The sequence below is a fragment of the Loxodonta africana genome, chromosome 16, assembly GCF_030014295.1.
Source record: "Loxodonta africana isolate mLoxAfr1 chromosome 16, mLoxAfr1.hap2, whole genome shotgun sequence".
In the NCBI taxonomy this organism is placed as follows: Eukaryota; Metazoa; Chordata; class Mammalia; order Proboscidea; family Elephantidae; genus Loxodonta; species Loxodonta africana.
Genome location: NC_087357.1, coordinates 14,506,132 through 14,524,850, shown reverse-complemented (window position 1 = coordinate 14,524,850; position 18,719 = coordinate 14,506,132). Strand labels below are relative to the sequence as shown.

Sequence of the window (18,719 nt, the reverse complement as noted above, 5' to 3'; positions counted from 1 at the left end):
ATAACAAAACCAACCTGTCATTACATGGGGAGGTAAGAGTTTTAATTAGAAATAATTTCACATGTAGGATTTTTATGGTAATGTAATGCCTGGTGGCACGGGGGTTGTGCACTTGGCTGCTAACCTATGAAAAGCCAGTGATTCGAACCCACCAACCGTTCCACGGGAGAAATGACCTGGCAGTCTGCTCCTATACAGGCTCGTTATAAGTTGAAATCGACTTGATGGCACACAACAGCAACAAATCCCTAAGTAAAAGGTCACCTTAATATTATTTCTTATTTAACTTGTGTAATTAAAATTTAGATCTTAGCAGGAAAATCTTTTATTTTTTCAAGTAAATTTCAAACAGAAACAGGGTATTAATCTTTGTTTAATTTCTCTCTATAGAGGTATTGAATGGATAAGTTTGACTGGTTTTCTTTCTTTTGCCACCTCAACACCAAACAACATGGGATTAGTGAGAAATGAACTTCAGTTGGTTGATCTTCCAACAGGTTTGTGTATTTAGACTGTTAAAAAGATTTCAAATGTAGTTTGTCATATTGATCAAAGATGCTACTATTTATAAAACATGTTCCAAAGTACTTTCTTCCACCTTGGATTTTTTTCTTGTATTTTTACATATTCATTTTCTTATTCTGTAATAATTGCCCTAGAAATCCTCATCTTTGTTATATGGAAATTTTGTTAAAACAAGTGCATGGTACAACGGAATATCATTAACCTGAATAGACAGATTGTTAAAAAAAATTTGCCAGTTACTACTTTTAAGTGCATTGTTATATATTACCTAAAGATACATTTTAAAATAAATCTTTGTATTTAGACTTCATTAGAGTCTCTGTTAAAATTTTTGACCTTTGTAGAAAACTCTTCAAAAACTTTTAAAGGTTTATGATTGTTTTAAAATGCTCAAATTTGAAACTTTTGATAGTCCCTGGTTGACTGAATAGGGAAACTTATTTTTGGAGTTTGAAACCTTTATAATAGGAAACATTTCAATGAAGTATTTTGTTTGAAATTGTTAAAAACCCAGAACCCATTGACTTTTAAAATAAATAACTTGAAAACATAATAAGGTGAGAGTTTCTAATTATAGCATATGTGATGATGTCAAATAGATTTTTAACAGAATTATGGTGAATTTCTTTAAAACGGTGTGGCAGTATGAGCCTGTGTGGATGATTTTAACCAATAAGATGTGTGTATAACAAATAAGGCATATGGCTGCTTCATTATGCTCTCATGGGTGTGTCATTCTTACCTAATAGAGTATGTTACTGAACTTTAAGGAACCATCCCCACCTGTAGTTCAGTGCCACCCTAGTCCCATTGAAAGTGACCTCCCCAGTGACCCTTATCCCCAGATCCCTGACTTGCCAGCAAACTGGCACTGACTCTGTCTCTAGTTCCGTGGTAGCCCAGGGATAAAATGCTGTTCTCTGGTGCCACCCACTAAAACACAAAAGCCAAAAGCCTGTTTGTTTTTTCTAGTCAGCTTAAGTTCAGGAATGTTAGATAACTTAAAACCTTTCTTTTACAGATTTATTTTTGAGAAACAAACTTGTGTTGTAGTAGTTACTATTTGTGTTGTAGTAGTAAGTGGAACACTTGAGTTCGTAGATTATAGGCTTACAGTTTTGTTTCCGAAGGAGGGAAGCAGACTAGTAGAGTCAGGAAAGACTTGGGGGGACTGGTGTATAACAGCGAGCATAGTGAGAGTCAGCTTGATGGCAGGGAAGAGCAAGGAGCATGTAGGCCTCGAGTTGTGTTTGGATTATTGAGTATATTCTCTCTCAAAGGCTGAGAAAAGGTATCCAGATATATTTGTTCAGACATAAGGTAGAATTTGCATTTTTTATTCAGAGAAAAACCATTTAGCTTCTTTGGCAGCTGACTCAACGAAATCTTTTACAGTGTACATGAACACTGTAGTTATCACTTCCCAGTTTTTTTATTTATTTCACTTGCTAGTTTTAGCTTATAGAATCTTTTTGGTAGAATCATATCAAAATATTTGAGTTAAGTGTTTTGCACATAGGACAAGAAATCATTTTTTTTTTTAAAGAGTATTTTTTTCTCACTAGTTAGTATTTGTAAACATGGAGATGTGTGTATTACCTTAAAACGAGTACTTCTTACAGTAGATAGTTGCTTTACTGTGCTTTGAAATTTTTGAATTGATATTACTGGGTTAAAATTGAATTATTTGAAAGAAACTCTCACCTTATTTGTGAATTATTTGAAAGAAACCGTTCCTTCAAGAAACTCTTCATAGATAAAAGTACACTTTCATAAAATAGATACCTGAATACAAGTAGTATATTACTGGGCATTAGCTTTTAGTGCCTTTTTTGAGAATTGCTTTGAATTTAGATTATTAGAAACAGCTAAGAAGCAAACGAAAGAATGAATGGGAAGATAGAGGATAGAATTGATCAAGTTAGTTGGCATGGCTTCTTGTTTCTTAAATGTTTTATGTGCTATTTCACCTTCTTTGATGTTTACAACTAAAGGTAGGAGCATCGCTTTTCGCGGTGAACGTGGCAATGACGAATCACCCATCAAAATGATTAAAGTATCTCATTTGAAGTAAGTGATGACAGCCAAAAAAAAAAAAAAAAAGCACCATGGTGTTATAATGGAATCTCATGAATGCTTTATCTTTCAGTAAGTGATAATATGCTAGAATGAATATAGTTTCTTAGTGATAGCAGATGGTGATGTATAGCCATATCAGAGGAAACATTTTGATCACAAAGCTAATTTGCTACCACTTTTAATTCCACACTTCTGAAAAGACGAGTTGGTAAAACCATTAACCCCGTTTGCTCCACTACAGCTAAGTTGATGTAAATGCGCATCGTCCACTCAGAAAATGTTCCTCGTCATCTGATGAAGTTCCCATGGCATTTCCACCACCGTATGGGTTTACTGAGTGAAAGAACTCATATTCTTTATTTATAATTTAGATCCATTTACTTCTAGCAATTTTTTTAGTGTTTTTGTTCCAAGGGAAAATATATGTAAAGTAGAATTATTAAAATGAAAACCAATCAGAAGAGCAAAGAAATAAGTCATAAGTTCTCCAAAAGTTTTCAAAATTGTTTTGGTTTTTCTAGAATCTTTGTGTTCTCATATAAATGTTAAAGTCATCTTGTCAGTTTTTACCAAAAAAAGCTTTCTGGGACTTTGATTAGGATTAAATTCAATTCATAGATAATTTGAGAAAGAATTGACATCTGAAGTAATATTGGGTCTTCCAACTCATGAACATGGTATGTCTCTCCACTTATTTAGGTTGTCTTTAATTTCTGTCGGCGGTATTTTGTAGTTTTCACTGTATAGGTAGGTCTTATGCATCTTTTTTTCTTATTTTTTAAATTTCAGTTTCTAGCTATTTGTTACTTCTACTCTGAAATACAATTGATTTTTGAATATTGATTTGTATCTTGTGACCTCATTAAACTTAATTATAGTGCTATTAGCTTTTTTGTTGATTTCTTGTGATTTTCTATATAGGCAATCATGTTGTCTGCAAATAGACATTTTTGTGTCTTTTTTTTTCCCAGTGGTTTGCCTTCCTTCACTGACTAGGACCTCCAGTACAATGCTGAATGTGAGTGGTGAGAGCTGATACCCTTGCTCTATTGCTGGGTCTTACAGAGAAAGCATTCAGCTTTTCAACACCAACTCTAATGTTAGCTGTAGATTTTTTTTTTTATTGATGCTTTTTTTCAGGCTGATGAAGTTCTCTTCTCAGTTTGCTGACAATTTGTGTCATAAAGAGGCATTAAGCCTTGTCAAACGCTTTTTCTACATTTATCGAGATGATCATATGTTTTTTTGTTTTGTTTTGAAGTCTGCTAATACGGTGAATCACATTGATTTTTAAATGTTGGAAACCAACTTTACATTCTTGGAAAAACCCCACTTGGTCATGATGTATTTCCCTTTTGATATATTGCTAGATTTGATTTGCTAATATTTTATAAAGGATTTTTGCATCTATGTTCATGAAAGATGTTAGTCTAGTTTTCATGTAATGTCCTTGTCTTTAGGTTTTGGTATCAGGTAATGCCGATCTGATAGAATGAGTTGTGAAGTATATTCCCCTCTTCTTTTTTCCTTGATGAGTTTTTGTAGAGTTGAGACTATGTGCTCTTTAAATATGAAGAATTCACTAATGAAGCCACCTGGGCTTGGAATTTATGGAAAGTTTTTAAATACAAATTCAGTGTCTTTCATGTATAGGGTTCTTCAGGTTATCTGTTTTTCGTTTGTTTTGTATTCTTTTTTAGAGTGAGATTTGGTAGTTGTTGTCTTTCAAGGAATTTGTTGATTTCACTGAAATAGTTAAATTTGTTGGTATAAACTTGCTGTTCTCTTATTATGCTTTTAATGTCTGTATGATCTCTGGTGATGTCTCTTTCATTCCTGATATCAGTAAATTATGTTGATCAATTTTATTGATCCTTCGAAAGAAACTGCTTTTTATTTCATTGATTTTTCTGTTTTCTATTTCATTGACCGCCACTACTAAGTTTTTATTTTCTTCCTTCTGCCTACCTTAGATTTAATGGGCTCTTTTCTGTTTTCTTAAGGTGGGAGCTTAGATGATTGAATGAAGATCTTTAAAATTTAATATAAACATTGAATGCTGTATAAACACTACTTGACTTTTGTTTTATTCTACAAATTTTGATAGAGTATGTTTTTATTTTAACTTAATTCGTGTTATATTTTCTTTCCATTGGAATATTTATAGGTTTAACTTCAAAATATTTGAGGGATTTTCCAGGTATCTTCCTGTTGTTAATTTTGAGCTTAATTCTCTTGGGGTCAGAGAATATATCTTATATTATTTCAGTTCTTTTAAATTTAACGTGATTTGTGATTAATGGCCCAGAAGATGGCATATCTTAATGAATGTTCCATGTGCACTTGAAAAGATGGTGTATTCTGTGGTTGTTAATTAGAGCATTCCATAAATGTCAATCAGGTCAAGTTGGTTAATACTGTTATTCAAGTTTTCTAATATTCTTGCTGATTTTCTGCCTGTTTTTATATCAGTTATTGAGAGATCAGTGTTGAAATCTCTAAGCTAATTGTAAATTTCTTTATTTCTCTTTTGAAGAATTGTAGTTCTTGCTTTGGGTATGTTGAAGCTGTGTCACTAGGTGCATGCATATTTAGGATTGCTATGTCCTTTTGATGAATTGACTCTTCTTTTTATAAAATATACCTCTTCATCTTTAGTAATATTCTTTGTTCAGAAGTCTGTTTGCCTATAGTAATGTAGCCATGAGAGCTTACTTTTGATTAGCGCTTACATGGTGCATTGTTTTCCATCCTTCCACTTAACCTATCTGTATCTTTACATTTAAAGTTGTTTTCTTGCAGACAGTGTACGATTGGCATTTGCTTTCTATTTGACCTGACAATCTCTGTATTCTAATTGCAGTGTTTTAGTTATTCACGTTTAATGCACTTATCAGTATGGCTTGTGTTTAAATCTGCCACGTTGCTGAATTAATACATCTAAAACAATTGACTGCTTTATTCCTCCCTACTTCAAAACCTTTAGTGATTCACTGTTCACTGAGAAATAAATCCTGATGTGCCCTAACATGGCATTTAAAGCGTTTTATAATGTGACCCAAAATTATCATTTTAGCCTTCTTTCCCATGACTGCCTTCAGATACTCTGCATTTCAGGCGCTGTGTTTCCCCAACACCCTGTGTCCGTTCCTGTCTTTTCGCATTTACACATTTGTAATTCTGTCTGGGATGCCATTTGCTTTTTGTCAAAATTAACCTTCCTTATCACAGTGAATCTTTTTAGCATTAACCAAATTCTGCCTTATATTATTCGTGCGTATACTTTTATATGCATTTATATTAAATATAATAAAAAGTGTAATGTATTGCATTTGTGTCATCCATCACAGTTTATTAAATTTTTGGTGTGTGCTATTCCATATTAATTTTTAACATGTACAGCATTTAATGAGATATATAGGACAGATATGATTAGCACCATTTTAAAGATAAGTGGAATGACACTCGGGAAGGTCGCATGGCTTATTGAGGCCACATAATTATCAAGTGGCGGACTTGGTCCTGAGCGGGAGTGTTAAGTCCTCGGACGCACCAGGTACAGGGCTCTTCCTGCTCTGTCGCATTTCTTCAACGCAAGTGATTGTTTACTGATAATTTTCTAGTTCCTCACAGTGGTTATGTATAATCCAGGCTCAGTTCATGTGTGTTGAATTGCATTCATTGACTTCATTCAGTAGTTCCTCCAGGCTTGACAGGGAATAAATAAACTGACTTTTGTTGAATACCTATTGTGGTAGGATGATAGAAACTATAGTTGTTTTTTTTTTTTTTAATTTTTGCCATAATCTACTGTTATGAATTGAATTGTGTCTCCCAAAAATGTGTGTCACCTTGGCTCGGCCATGATTCCCAGGATTATGTGATTGTCCACCATTTTGTCATCTGATGGGATTTTCCTGTGTGTTATAAATCCTACCTCTACGATGTATTTTTTTTTTTTTTTTTACTGGGTTTTTCTATGATGTACGAGGCAGGATTAGCAGCAGTTATGTTAATGAGGCAGGACTCAACCTACCAGATTAGGTTTTATCTTGTGTCAGTCTCTTTTGCGATATAAAAGAGAGGAGCAGGCAGAAAGGAGAGGGACCTCCGACCACCCAGAAAGTAGTGCCAGGAGCAGAGCACATCCTTTGGACCCGGGGTCCCTGAGCTGAGAAACTCCTACACCAGGGACCTTCCTCCAAAGCTGACAGAGAGAGAAAAAGCCTTCCCCAGGAGCTGGCACCTTGAATTCGAATTTACAGCCTGCTAGACTGTGAGAATAAATTTCTGTTTGTTGAAGCCATCCACTTGTGGAATTTCTGTTACAGCAGTACGGGACAACTAAGACACCTACGTACCAATCCACTGAGTTAAATGGTGTTATTCTCAGGCCGTATATGAGAAAATTGAGCCTCAGGAGCGTCAGTGTAAGTGGTAGCGTCAGGATTTGAACCTATGCCTTTTCTCTTCTGAGCTGGTTTCCTAGCCTAATTATATGAGGATATATATGCTCTCAATGGTCATCTTACAGCTTTACCTTCTTATGACTGTTAACAAGAGGAGTTAAATGTTAGTTTAAATTCTGTGGGTATAGAACGTATCCTCTGAGTTCTCTAATTTATTGAGCTTTTTGTGCTAACTCGTGGTCAAAATTTTGCAAAAGGGCCTTATTTAGTGATTTTGTTTATTTTAGGCAGTATTTGGCAGTTGTATTCAAAGATAAACCCTTGGAGTTATGGGATGTTAGGACTTGTACCCTCCTTAGAGAAATGTCCAAAAATTTCCCTGCAATAACTGCTTTGGTAAGTTATAATTTAAGAACAAAATCGTTTATAATGTATGTAATGTGGTAAATGTGTTTCTTTAGTTTGAATTGAAATCATTAATGTCATGTATTTTCTTGTTGAAAACAAAATGATGTAAATAAATGGAGATAAATCTTATTTTCATGGATGAGCTTACCTAATATTAGTGCAATTCTAATCCAGATTTCATTTGGATTTTTTGAGGAATATGAAAAACATATTTTAAAATGTTTATGAATGATTGAGGTTCCTGAATAGCTAAGTCATCCTTAAAAACGGGGAGTAAACATAAGAGGTGAGGCTGGTGCCCATCTGCTAGATATTAATGCATATTACAAAACCATAGTAATAAAAACAGTGTGGTATTGGCACAAGAACAAAAATGGACCAACGTAATAAAGAGCCCAGGACTAGATCCATGAATATTTGGGGAAGTAATATACGATAAAGTAACACACAACTCAACGGGGAGAGGACAGATTGTTTACTAGACAGTTTTGGGGAAACTACCTCACTACATGGAGAAAAATGCTGGATCCCTATATAATATCACATACAAAGGAGGCTGCCACCAAGACTAAGACCTAAATGTGAAAACATAACACTATAAAATTAATACAATAAAATATAGAAGAATATTTTTGTGACCTGGCAGGAGAGGACATCAGAAACTCAAACCAGAAAGAGAAAAAAAAAAAAAAGAATTTGATCACTCCTAGCTTAATGGTTTTTATTCAATGAAAGACGCCATTGTCAAAGTTAAATATAGAAGAGAGATTGGAAAAAGAAATTTTCCAATGTCTGACAGAACCAAGGGAGGGGAACGCCTACAAATCAGTAATGAAAAGATAGGAACCCCAATGGAAATGTGGGTAAAGTATGTGAAGAGTTAATGAATGGCAGAGAAACCAGAAAGGCCCATAAGCATTTGAAGAAATGTTCAACATCATCAGTTTTTAGAAGTGTGTAAAGTGAAATAACCCTGATACACCTTTTAGACTAGCAAAACTAGAAAGCCAGTGAGCAACAGTCCGGGGTTTAGGAGTCCTCGTGCACTGCAGGGAAGAATGTAGACCAGTGCCGCCGTTCTAGGGAGCAAACTGGCAATACTTTGGCAAACACAGACTTATTCTGTGCTCCAGCTGTTAAGCATCTGCTGGTAAAGCACCTTTTACGAGGGTATTGACAGCAGTATTGTTGGTTATGATGAGAGTTTGGAGACAATCTGGGTGTCATCCGCTGAGAGAAGAGACAGATTAAAAAGTGACAGCTGTACCCATGGAGCATTCCAAAACATCAGAGACAGGACTAAGGTGCCTCGTGTTGAGTGGAAAGCGTAAGACACAGAGTGAGATGCGTAACAGCGCTGTTGATGTAATCACAAATGCACGCGCAGTAACTTCACATTAAGAAAGAACGTACTCATGTGGGAAAATATTGGTTTAAATGCATTACAGTTAGTGGTAGTATGAGGGACTAAATAAATAAAGCAAGAGGATTTTGTGGACCTATCCATGAAAATGGGCCACGATTGGAGGGGCATGCTTGTCTCAACCCTGTGCACCTAAGGGGGAGGTGGAGAAGGAGAGGCTTGTCTCCATGGGAGTAGGAGATAGCAAAATTGCGTTCATTCATTTCGTTTTGTGAATCAAAGCATCAAAAGGTTAGACCTCTCAGAAGTTTGCCATTAAACTTTTATGTTATTCAAATCTGCTACCTCAAGCTCCAATTAAAATACCTGTATATAAATAGGTAAAGCCTAACGAAAACTGTGTGACTTCTGTGTAGTAATAATAAGTAATACTGGGCATAGATTTTCTGGAAGGATGCTTTGACAGAAAGAAACCTGGCACTTGCCTTGGTCTGTCTTGTGTGCAGGAGTGGTCACCTTCTCACAACTTGAAGAGCCTGAGGAAGAAGCAGCTCGCTACCCGAGAGGCCATGGCCCGACAGACCGTGGTCTCAGATGCAGAGCTGAGTGTAGCCGAGTCATCTGTGATCAGGTACAGTGCACTGTTTCCTGCCATTGTTGTTTGTAATGTCATTATCATCGCTGGGGGCTTAACAAGTGCCATCCAGAGGCACCTGCTTTTGAACATACTTTGTTTCGTATTTTACTGTACACCCAGATTACTGAAAAGTTACTTTTATTATTGCATTGCTTCCTGCAGTCAATAATGTATGTAGTTACATCTACAAAACAGCATTCATTAGCGAATACAATTATCCTTGGTGCCCTTCTGTTCCATAACCTTCAGCTTCTAGCAGACCATATTACCGTTTGTGGACGCCAAAGAAAATGGAAATTCTGAATTTAAGTCCTGTCCCACCAGTTTTACAAATAAAAAGCTTCAAAGGTAGTGATGGGTTGATGTAAGGCATCTCTTCTGCTGGTCAGTGTTCTGCAGCAGAAACAGAGCTAAGAGGATTCTTTCCTGGGTCCTGCCGTAGGGGGCAAACTGTCTTTCATTGTATGACTTTTTGAGAGTGATTTGTGTTTTTCTGTTATTGGTTGGGGAAAGATTAGTTTCAAACTTTTTTTTTTTAATGGTTTTGGACCACCTATTAACGTATTTGGAAACCCTGCTGGTGTTGTGGTTAAGAGCTACTGCTGCTAACCAAAAGGCCAGCAGTTTCAATCTACCAGGCACTCCTTGGAAACCCTACAGGGCAGTTCTACTCAGTCCTATAGGGTCGCTATGTGTTGGAATAGACTTGACAGTGACGGGTTTGCTTTTTTTTTTTTAATTAATACATCTCTATTTTGGGTGAGTTAATTAATTATAGGCAGCATTTTAAAGAAAGAAATATCTTTATCTTATTTTTCTCTGTCCTAAAGCTTGCTGCAGGAAGCAGAAAGCAAGTCTGAACTCAGTCAGAACATCTCTGCCCGGGAGCATTTTGTGTTTACTGATAATGACGGCCAGGTTTATCATCTCACTGTTGAAGGCAACTCGGTCAAAGACAGCGCTCGGATTCCACCAGATGTGAGTGCAACCCTGGATTAAATCTTAATCAGGAATCCTTATCAGAGATCTTGTTGGTTCCACATCTAGTGAAGCCACAATTTAGTTGGGAAGCTCTCTTGGAAAACTTTAATGTCACAAGCTTTACTATTTGAGAGAGGTTATCAATGATGAAATGTATACCATACTGCTAGAGAACAGCATTGTACCTGTTTTAATTAAATACTTACATTTGCTACTCATTTTTATCCCCACAATAATCCTTGAGGAATTATCTCCATTTTGTCTCTCACGAAACTGAGGGAGAATAAGTAATTTCCCAACGTCACACAGCTTGGGTATATGGCAGAGATGTGTTTTAAACTCAGGTCTTTGTGTCTGACTCCACTATCTGTCTTCTATCCATTTCAAGCTTTATCCTGAAGGATTTGACTTACAATCTAGTATTATTTTGGATAGTAGTAATCAGGTTGTAACTGTAAAGAGTATTATTAATATTTACTAACTTCTGTGTATCATTTTCATGGCCCCGTGGAGTCTTTTAACTAAGGCTTTTGAGTTAGTAGTTTGTATCAGCATGCATGTCAAAAGCTGTTATTAACAATTTTTATTGACTAATGCAGGTTGCTATGATGGTTAAATGTATGCATGAGATGATTTAAAAATATATATGTATACACATATATGTTTAAAATTGCCATCTAAAAATGGAACTTTTAGTAGAATGTCAATCCCCATATTTTATAGGTAGCTTGGGGTCTCACAAGGTCATAATCAAAATGTCAGCTGGGGCTGGAGTCATTTGAAGTTAAATGGCCAGGAGGATCCGCTACCAAGGTGGTGGCCCGCTCACATGGCTGGCAGATTAACACCAGTTGTTTGTGAGAGGCCTCAGTTCTCTGCTTGGACCTCTCCGTACAGCTGCTTGCATGTCCTCACAACATGGCCACTGGCCTCCCCCAAAGCCAGTGAGCCAAGAGAGAGCGAGACGGAAGTGTCAATGTCTTTGAAGGCCTAGTTTTCACATTATCCTATTGGTTACACAGATGAACCCTTCATTGTGGGAGATGACTACAAATGGGCATGAATACCAAAAGGCAGAATCAACGGGAGCCTCTTAGAGGCTGTCTTCCACATTTTACCAACTAAAAGCGTCCCCCAAACAGCCTTCACCACTTGTAAAAGTAGAAGCTAAAATGTGGAAGTGTTTTTCAACTGTAACAGACAGTAGACTTTCATTTTTCTTATTACATGGAGGAAGCTATATATGCGACTCGGTAGGTCTGAATCTGTGGTCTATTTTAAAATATCTCTAATATTGCCAAAAATTGCCAGTAGTTTGAAAGGATAAAAATAATAGTGTAAGTGTGGAAAGTTTTATGTTTTATAGGTATTTGTAATAGAAAAGTAACTTTAAGTGTGTAGAAAGAATATAGACTTAGGGTTCCCGTGTAGAGTAGCTGACCTTTGGAAAGTCAGCTTGCTCTGCCTTTAGAACCTGGAGGGACCCCATCTGAGCTCTTCTGGCGCTGCTCTGAGCCCAGGCCCTGTGTTTTCTCATCACTTCCTACTTGAGATCAGAATGTAGAAACAATCCAATAGAGTTCGCGTTCTAATTTTTGAGATAGCAGTTTAAAATTTATGGACATTGTGGCACATGAGTCTTTTTTTAGTGCTTCCTTCAGGATAGTTGCATCCCACAGCTTTTAAGGTCCCATCTCTATTTGTGGAGACCTGAAGTCAGGATATGGCAAGTCTCTGTTCTTCCTGTCAAAAAAGAAACCCCAGAAACCTACTCCCATTGAGTCGATTCCGACTCATAGCAACCCTGTAGGGTTTCCAAGGCTGTAAACCTTTACAGAAGCAAATTGCCACATCTTTCTTCCACGGAGGTGCTAGTGGGTAAGAATTGCTAACCTTTTGGTTAGCAGCCAATCAATTTAACCGCTGCGCCACCAGGGCTCCTGCTCTGCCAGCCAGACCCCTTTAATTCACAACCAGGAGTCACTTTCTCCAGGAATGACCAGGTTAGTAAGGATCCAGCCGCCAATGAATTTAGTACATACCTTAGAGCAGGCTATTTTTGGGGAAAAGGCATTGAGCATCTACTATATAATACATGGGAAATCGGTTTGGTTAATTATTTTTATTTTATGGAATTAATGTTTTCTAGTGACTAATGTTGAATTCAGATAGAGATTTTTTTGTTTGTTTTAATCCAGTATTTGTCTTACTCCCACTCTTTCAAATGTAAAGTATTAAGCATTCATTTTAAGTTGAAACTTTTCCTCTTCATTTCATCCCTAGGCGACGTATCAATGTCAAATGAGAATACTCCGCTGAGCTGGTGCTTTGCCTTTGTTCTCCCCTCAGGGTCATTTCGAGCTGTAAGGCAGCTTGCTTTGTGCCACATCCTCTGAAGGCACCCGGGTAGCTCCCTGTGGTTGGTTTCCCATCGGTAAACACCTGGCTAGGAAGGTCTGCTCCATCTACTCAGGTGTATTAATATATCACATTCTGATTCTACGCTGGTATTGCTTTGGTTTCTGGGATAATTTAAAGTTTAGTACTCTAACTTTTAGAAGTTAGAAAGTAAGATTATAAAAGTTCTCAAGACTAAAAAGTAAATTTAAAGACAAATTCTTAATTAAACTTTCTGGTAGTATGGTCAGGACAAAAAGAAGTAAGATTGTCTTGGAGTGTTGCTTCATATTACCCAGAATTTCATTTTTTTTAAATAACTTCTAGGTTTTTTTTTTTTTTTAATTGAATTCATTATAATAGTATTAATATTTAATTCAGTTTTTCTTTTGTTTCCTGACTGCCACTAGGCCCTGGTAGTACAGTGGTTAAGAGCTCAGCTGCTGACCAGAAGGTCTGCAGTTGAAACCCACTAGCCAGCTGCTCCTTGGGAACCCTGTGGGGTAGTTCTACTCTGTCCTGTAGGGTCACTGTGAGTCAGAACTGACTCGATGGCAACGGGTTTGTTTGTTTTTGTTGTTGTTAGTCTATTAGTGGTCAACTCGGCAGACTATTGGAGCTGTCCTACTCCTTCCTGTGGATGCATGAAAGACTCACTATATAAGCATCCTGAGAGCAAAACACATGAATTTTTATATTGTACTCTAAATAAATGGCAAAAACAGGATTTCTGTCAATAAGCTGAGAAATAAGTGAGCTGTAAAATTATTATGTAATAGTTGGCATGTATTGACCGTTTACAACATGGCAGGCCTTGCTTTACGGCTTTATCTGCATAAATGTGATGACACCGATAGCAGCTCCTCCAGTTTCATGCTGTCACCCCGTTCCGTTGATGATACGGCCACGACTCAGAAAGGTGAAAGGAACTGGCCCCAAACACACAACAGTTGAAGTGGCAAAGCTCAGATGACAGCCCAGGCCCCTCAGTCTGCACTACACCCCACCTGCGCCTTAGCCAGCGCCGCCTGCTCCCGTCTTCACCCCGTGGTAGATTCACGGCCATGATGGGGTGTTTGCTTTTTTTGTATTTGATTTTCGTATATGTAACTTTCTTGCAAAGCTTTCTGTGAACTCAAATTGTGCAAATGCCTTTAATCAGCAGCCTCTCTTCTGTAAAGTTCCAGAAGGTACTAATGCAGCTCTGGGTCCTTTTATCGGTGGAAAAATTGCTGTACAATTAGCCCTGAAACAGCTTTGAGTTCCCTCGAAATGGATTTATTTATCCTTTCGTGGTGCTAGGTAAGTTAGACAGGATGGAGAAGTTAAAGATAAGACCCATCTCTAGAAGGGTGTCTTTTCCTTTTATTCCTCTAAGGTATTTCGTCCTCAAAAGACACTCTTCCTCTCTAAAACTATCTCGAATAACTTACTGTCTGTCAAATTGAATTCTCCTGTTTCTTCAGAGTTTAAATTGATATGCATGTAGCTCTTTCAGCGCTGAGGTCTGTGAGAGTTTGATGGCATTCATGCTGAAACAAAACCCTTTGTAGTGAAATCTTACCACAATATATTTATGACTTCATTATGGCCATTAAGTAGCAGCATTTTTGTTGTGATGTTTGTGTGTAGTCAGCTTGTGTTTGTTGTTGTCGTTTTCCAGGGAAGTATGGGAAGTATTACCTGCATCGCTTGGAAAGGTGACACATTAGTTCTTGGCGATATGGACGGAAATTTAAATTTTTGGGATTTGAAAGGCAGAGTATCCAGGTACGAGCCAAGAGTGGAATTTTATTTGGTTAAGGAAAAGCACAACCTTTTGATTTGTATAAACATGGTTCCATTGGAGGCTGTGACTTGGAAAGTGTAGTTTGGATCAGTAGACGTGGCTAATTATAATTTGGCCCCTCAGGTCCCTAGTCACCTGAATTTGGAAGGAAGGACTTCTTGAACTGCCCTGGGTCAGTCATGGAAGACTGATCTGCAGGTGGTCTGTGTAGAAGAGCAGGGACATAATTCCTGCTGTCATCCAAGGACAGATCCTTTCTGTCACACGTCCCTATCCAGGAAGTGAACGATTCTCGCTTCATCAGGCCTTGAGAGAAACGGAAATAGGATAAGACTTGGAACACTGTTTCCACTGCCTGTGTTGCACCGAGTATCTTACTGGTTTTCTGGCTTGTGATTTTTGTTTGTCCTCAGAGGGATACCTACACACCGAAGCTGGGTGAGGAAGATTCGCTTTGCCCCTGGTAAAGGAAACCAAAAACTAATAGCAATGTACAATGATGGAGCTGAAGTGTGGGACACCAAAGAGGTAGGCCCGCTCCATGACAATGAAATGGACATGCGCTGCTGCTCACCTGGACTGTGGGTTTAAAATCCTCCTGATTTAGAAATGAAAACTACATAAGGGGTTTGCCAAGTTATTATGGCAAATTAGTTTCTCCTTTTTAAAAAATTTTACTTTTACAATATTTCTCTTCTAACGATGATAGCACAACAGATGATTTTTTATGTTATCGCTGTCTTCCAGACATTTAAAACGTGTCTGCACAAGGCTGCTCAGTTCTCAACTGGCCGTGGGCCTTTGCCGCAGGCACTGCATTTCCTTGACCATTTGATTCAGAATAATAAACAACTTCCTTTTCGCTTTGAAAATGACAATCAGACTTACTCTTGAAGGTTCAGATGGTGAGCAGTTTAAGAAGTGGAAGAAATGTGAACTTTCAGATACTGGACGTGGACTGGTGTACGTCAGATAAAGTGATCTTGGCATCGGATGACGGATGCATCAGAGTCCTGGAGATGTCGATGAAGTCCACGTGTTTCAGGATGGATGAACAAGAGTTAACCGGTACGGAACCCTAGCGAGAGGGTGCTTTGAAGCTTGTCTTTACTTGGCCACAGGCTGCTGTCTTCCGGGGATAGAGCTGTTTCATTTAGCTCATTTTCAAAGAATCTGAGTTTAAGAATACATGTTAGCTTAAATCTTGAGTGTTTCTGTCCCTGAGATACTGTCCTCTTTGTGACTATGGATGTGATTCATCCCCTAGCTCAGGTTTTATAAGTGCCCCTTCTTTACCCCCTTCTGAGTGGTTTGTCAACAAGAGGAAAGAACATGGCACTCATCAGAGGCCACGAAGCTAGTGAGGAGGGCTGCTGGTTTTTTGATGATGATCTGTGCACCTTTCGCAGCCGTTGATCGTTGAAAAGGCACTGCGGAGAGTGTCCTGAGCATCAAGAGTTTTGAAGCCTATCTTTCAGCTTGTTAAATGGCCAGTCAAAGCAAAATTAGATGATTCTAGTATCTTGCCTCTTTTTGTATGGTTGTTTTGAGATTTATTTTACCAAAATGAAAAATACTGTAGTAAAAAGAACCTCACATGTGACTTTAAAAAGAAGGATGGAAGGATTGTGAATGCGTCCCTCAGTCAGCGTGAAAGGCAGGCTTGTCCGATGGAACGCAGTGTTCATCCTTGGAAGATGCCGGTGAGGGAGGGAGGGAGGCGGACATTCTGGCCCAAACCGGCTGAACAGGGAGCGTCCTGCAGTAAGTGTGGCTCCAGGCATACCCGCAGTGTGCGCTCAGGGCTGTCTGAGCTGGGAGAATTTCCCCAAGACTCCCGTTCAGTACTTTACTGAACGTCAGCGTAAACTCTCAGAATGGCCTGGGAACAGTTCTGGAAATTGCCTTTGCCCTTACAGAGACAGCACGTGGTGCCTCCAGAGGCAGGAAGGGTTTGAAAACCTGCCCCTTCATGTGGTGTCTGTGTTTTAGGCACTACCAAGCTTCTTCCTAACGTTGGCTGGGCTGCCTTTAACTTTTGTCTCTGCTGACAACTCCACCCCTGCCACTATACCTGGGTCCCACCGCGTCTTAGCTACAGAGCTGTGATTGCCATTGAGGGGAGCCGTGCAGTCCCATGTCTGTCCCTGGGCACTGGCTGCCCCGTGGAGGGATCAGGACTTCCTCCCAGAAAAGGGTGAACATTGATAGGAATTTTCAACCTGAAGTTATTAAGGAAAAGTCTTTTTTTAATTTAGTTACTAGTTCTAAGCAAAGACATGTGCAAATATAATCTCAGTGTTTGAAAAGCTTTTCTTTCACCCTTAATTTAAAATTTGAAACTAAAAAGCTCCAAAGCCAAGGTAGCTTGTTCTTAAATTAAACTGACTACAGAATTGGAGCTCGTCATATTAAACCGTGTTTAACACTGTACCTGAATAGTTGGCCTGTAGCCAGATTTCAGATTGCGCTTTTAAAGTTTTTCTAATTAAAAAAAAAAAAAAAAATCATTTCTACCCAAGTCTTCTTTGAAAATCTTTACTGGTGCAGTCTCAGCCAGAAAAGGAAAAATTTTAAAAACAATAATAGGGAAAGGTCAATAAAATTGTGCATACATTTCTCAAATTGAACTTTAACTCAGGACAGCACTTGATAAATGTTCAAGACTGAAAGGTTGTGGTGGCGTAAAATGCGGAGGTAGGAAACAGATGCCTGTGTTTACCTCCACATACAGGCAGTCTGGTTTTGGGAAAATACGTGTGATATGGTTCTATTCTGGGAAATCAGACTTTTGGCTTTTCGATGTGGGATAAAAATAAAATCAGCTAGAATCCTATGCATCGATACATCAGTATTTAATTATTTTCTTCACTCCTCCTCGATAACAATTAGAGAACATGATAATATATTGTCTCATACCTGTCCATTTTTATCAAACAGCTTAGATAGCCCGCCTTCCTCCTCTTCCTCCTGCCACCCCCAGTAAAGGGAGGGTCAGAGAGACCGAGGAGTTCAGAATCCATTTCCGAGCCTGAGAACCCTTCTTGCTTGCAGCCTAATCTCGGTATCCTTTTTAGCAGCATCTGAGAGAATCAAGAGCGTGAGACTTGTTTAGTGACATTCACGTGTTGCGCAGTTTCCGCCAGCTCTATGTAGTGCATTGACGTGCTTTCGGGGGCTCGCTTAACTTTCTCTCCGACAGTCACTGCTGAACACGTTTTTTCTAAGTGAGCATGCATAGAAAGAAACCTTCTGAAGGCAGGTTTGTGTGTGTGTGTGTGTGTGTGTGTAGAATGTATGTGTTTGCTTATTTAAAAAAAAAAAAAATCCAGAGATTAATAAATTTTTATCTGTAGGAAGTGGATAGAAAGATGGAGGGTATGGGGATGGGAATGAACTTCTCTGAGTATGCCTTTTTTAATAGGTATAACTTTTGAATGACTTAATTGTATACATTCAAAGATACAATGAATGCAGTGACTCCTAAAATTGAATACAAGAAACAATTGAACCTTACTGTATAACAGTTGGTAACATAACCAGGTACATACACGCACGTACACACACAAATAGTTCAAGTAAGTTTTATCTTTATTTTTTTTCTTAGGAAACTTCCGTGCTTTTCTTTGGTCCAGTTGCGCTAACTACCCCTATATTGTGTGTTGTCCTTCCCTTCAAGTAACTTTTAAACACAGAACCCTGACTGTATACCTTTAGAGGTTTATATGCTAAGGACAAAAAGAACTGTAAAGAAATTTTAAACTTTACTGAAGTAGCTGACGGTGGTACTAGTAATTTGATTGCGACTCATAGCGACCTATAGGACAGAGTAGAACTGCCCCATAGGGTTTCCAAGGCATAAATCTTTACAGAAGCAGACTGCCACATCTTTCTCCCACAAAACACTGTTAGGTTTGAACTGCCTACCGTTTGGTTAACAGCTGACCACTTTAACCACTGTGCCTCCAGGGCTCATACGCAAGGATCATTAGTGGATGCTAAGTCATTGGGTAAAAGTATGTTCAGGTCTAGGAAATTCACTGTCTCACAGTGTCTCCCCGACATGTGACTAATTTTAATGGGGGAAAGGTATCTTTGTAGAGAGCGCCCTGGTGAATTCCACCTTAACTG

The 18,719-nt window shown here is 38.3% G+C and overlaps 1 protein-coding gene across 8 annotated transcripts in view; it reads left to right on the top strand.

Moving 5' to 3' along the window:
* WDR11 (WD repeat domain 11) overlaps positions 1 to 18,719 on the top strand; it is a 54,726-nt gene that overhangs the window by 26,241 nt on the left and 9,766 nt on the right. For all 8 annotated transcript variants that reach the window (XR_010318050.1, XR_010318049.1, XM_064269233.1 and 5 more), the window contains exons 12-19: positions 391 to 497; positions 2,520 to 2,595; positions 7,301 to 7,409; positions 9,291 to 9,415; positions 10,252 to 10,399; positions 14,463 to 14,569; positions 15,002 to 15,116; positions 15,485 to 15,656. Coding sequence is in view for 6 of the 8 variants with exons in the window: in XM_064269233.1 (XP_064125303.1) it covers positions 391 to 497; positions 2,520 to 2,595; positions 7,301 to 7,409; positions 9,291 to 9,415; positions 10,252 to 10,399; positions 14,463 to 14,569; positions 15,002 to 15,116; positions 15,485 to 15,656 (959 nt within the window). In the remaining 2 variants the exon portion in view is untranslated. The remainder of the gene's footprint in view (positions 1 to 390; positions 498 to 2,519; positions 2,596 to 7,300; positions 7,410 to 9,290; positions 9,416 to 10,251; positions 10,400 to 14,462; positions 14,570 to 15,001; positions 15,117 to 15,484; positions 15,657 to 18,719) is intronic.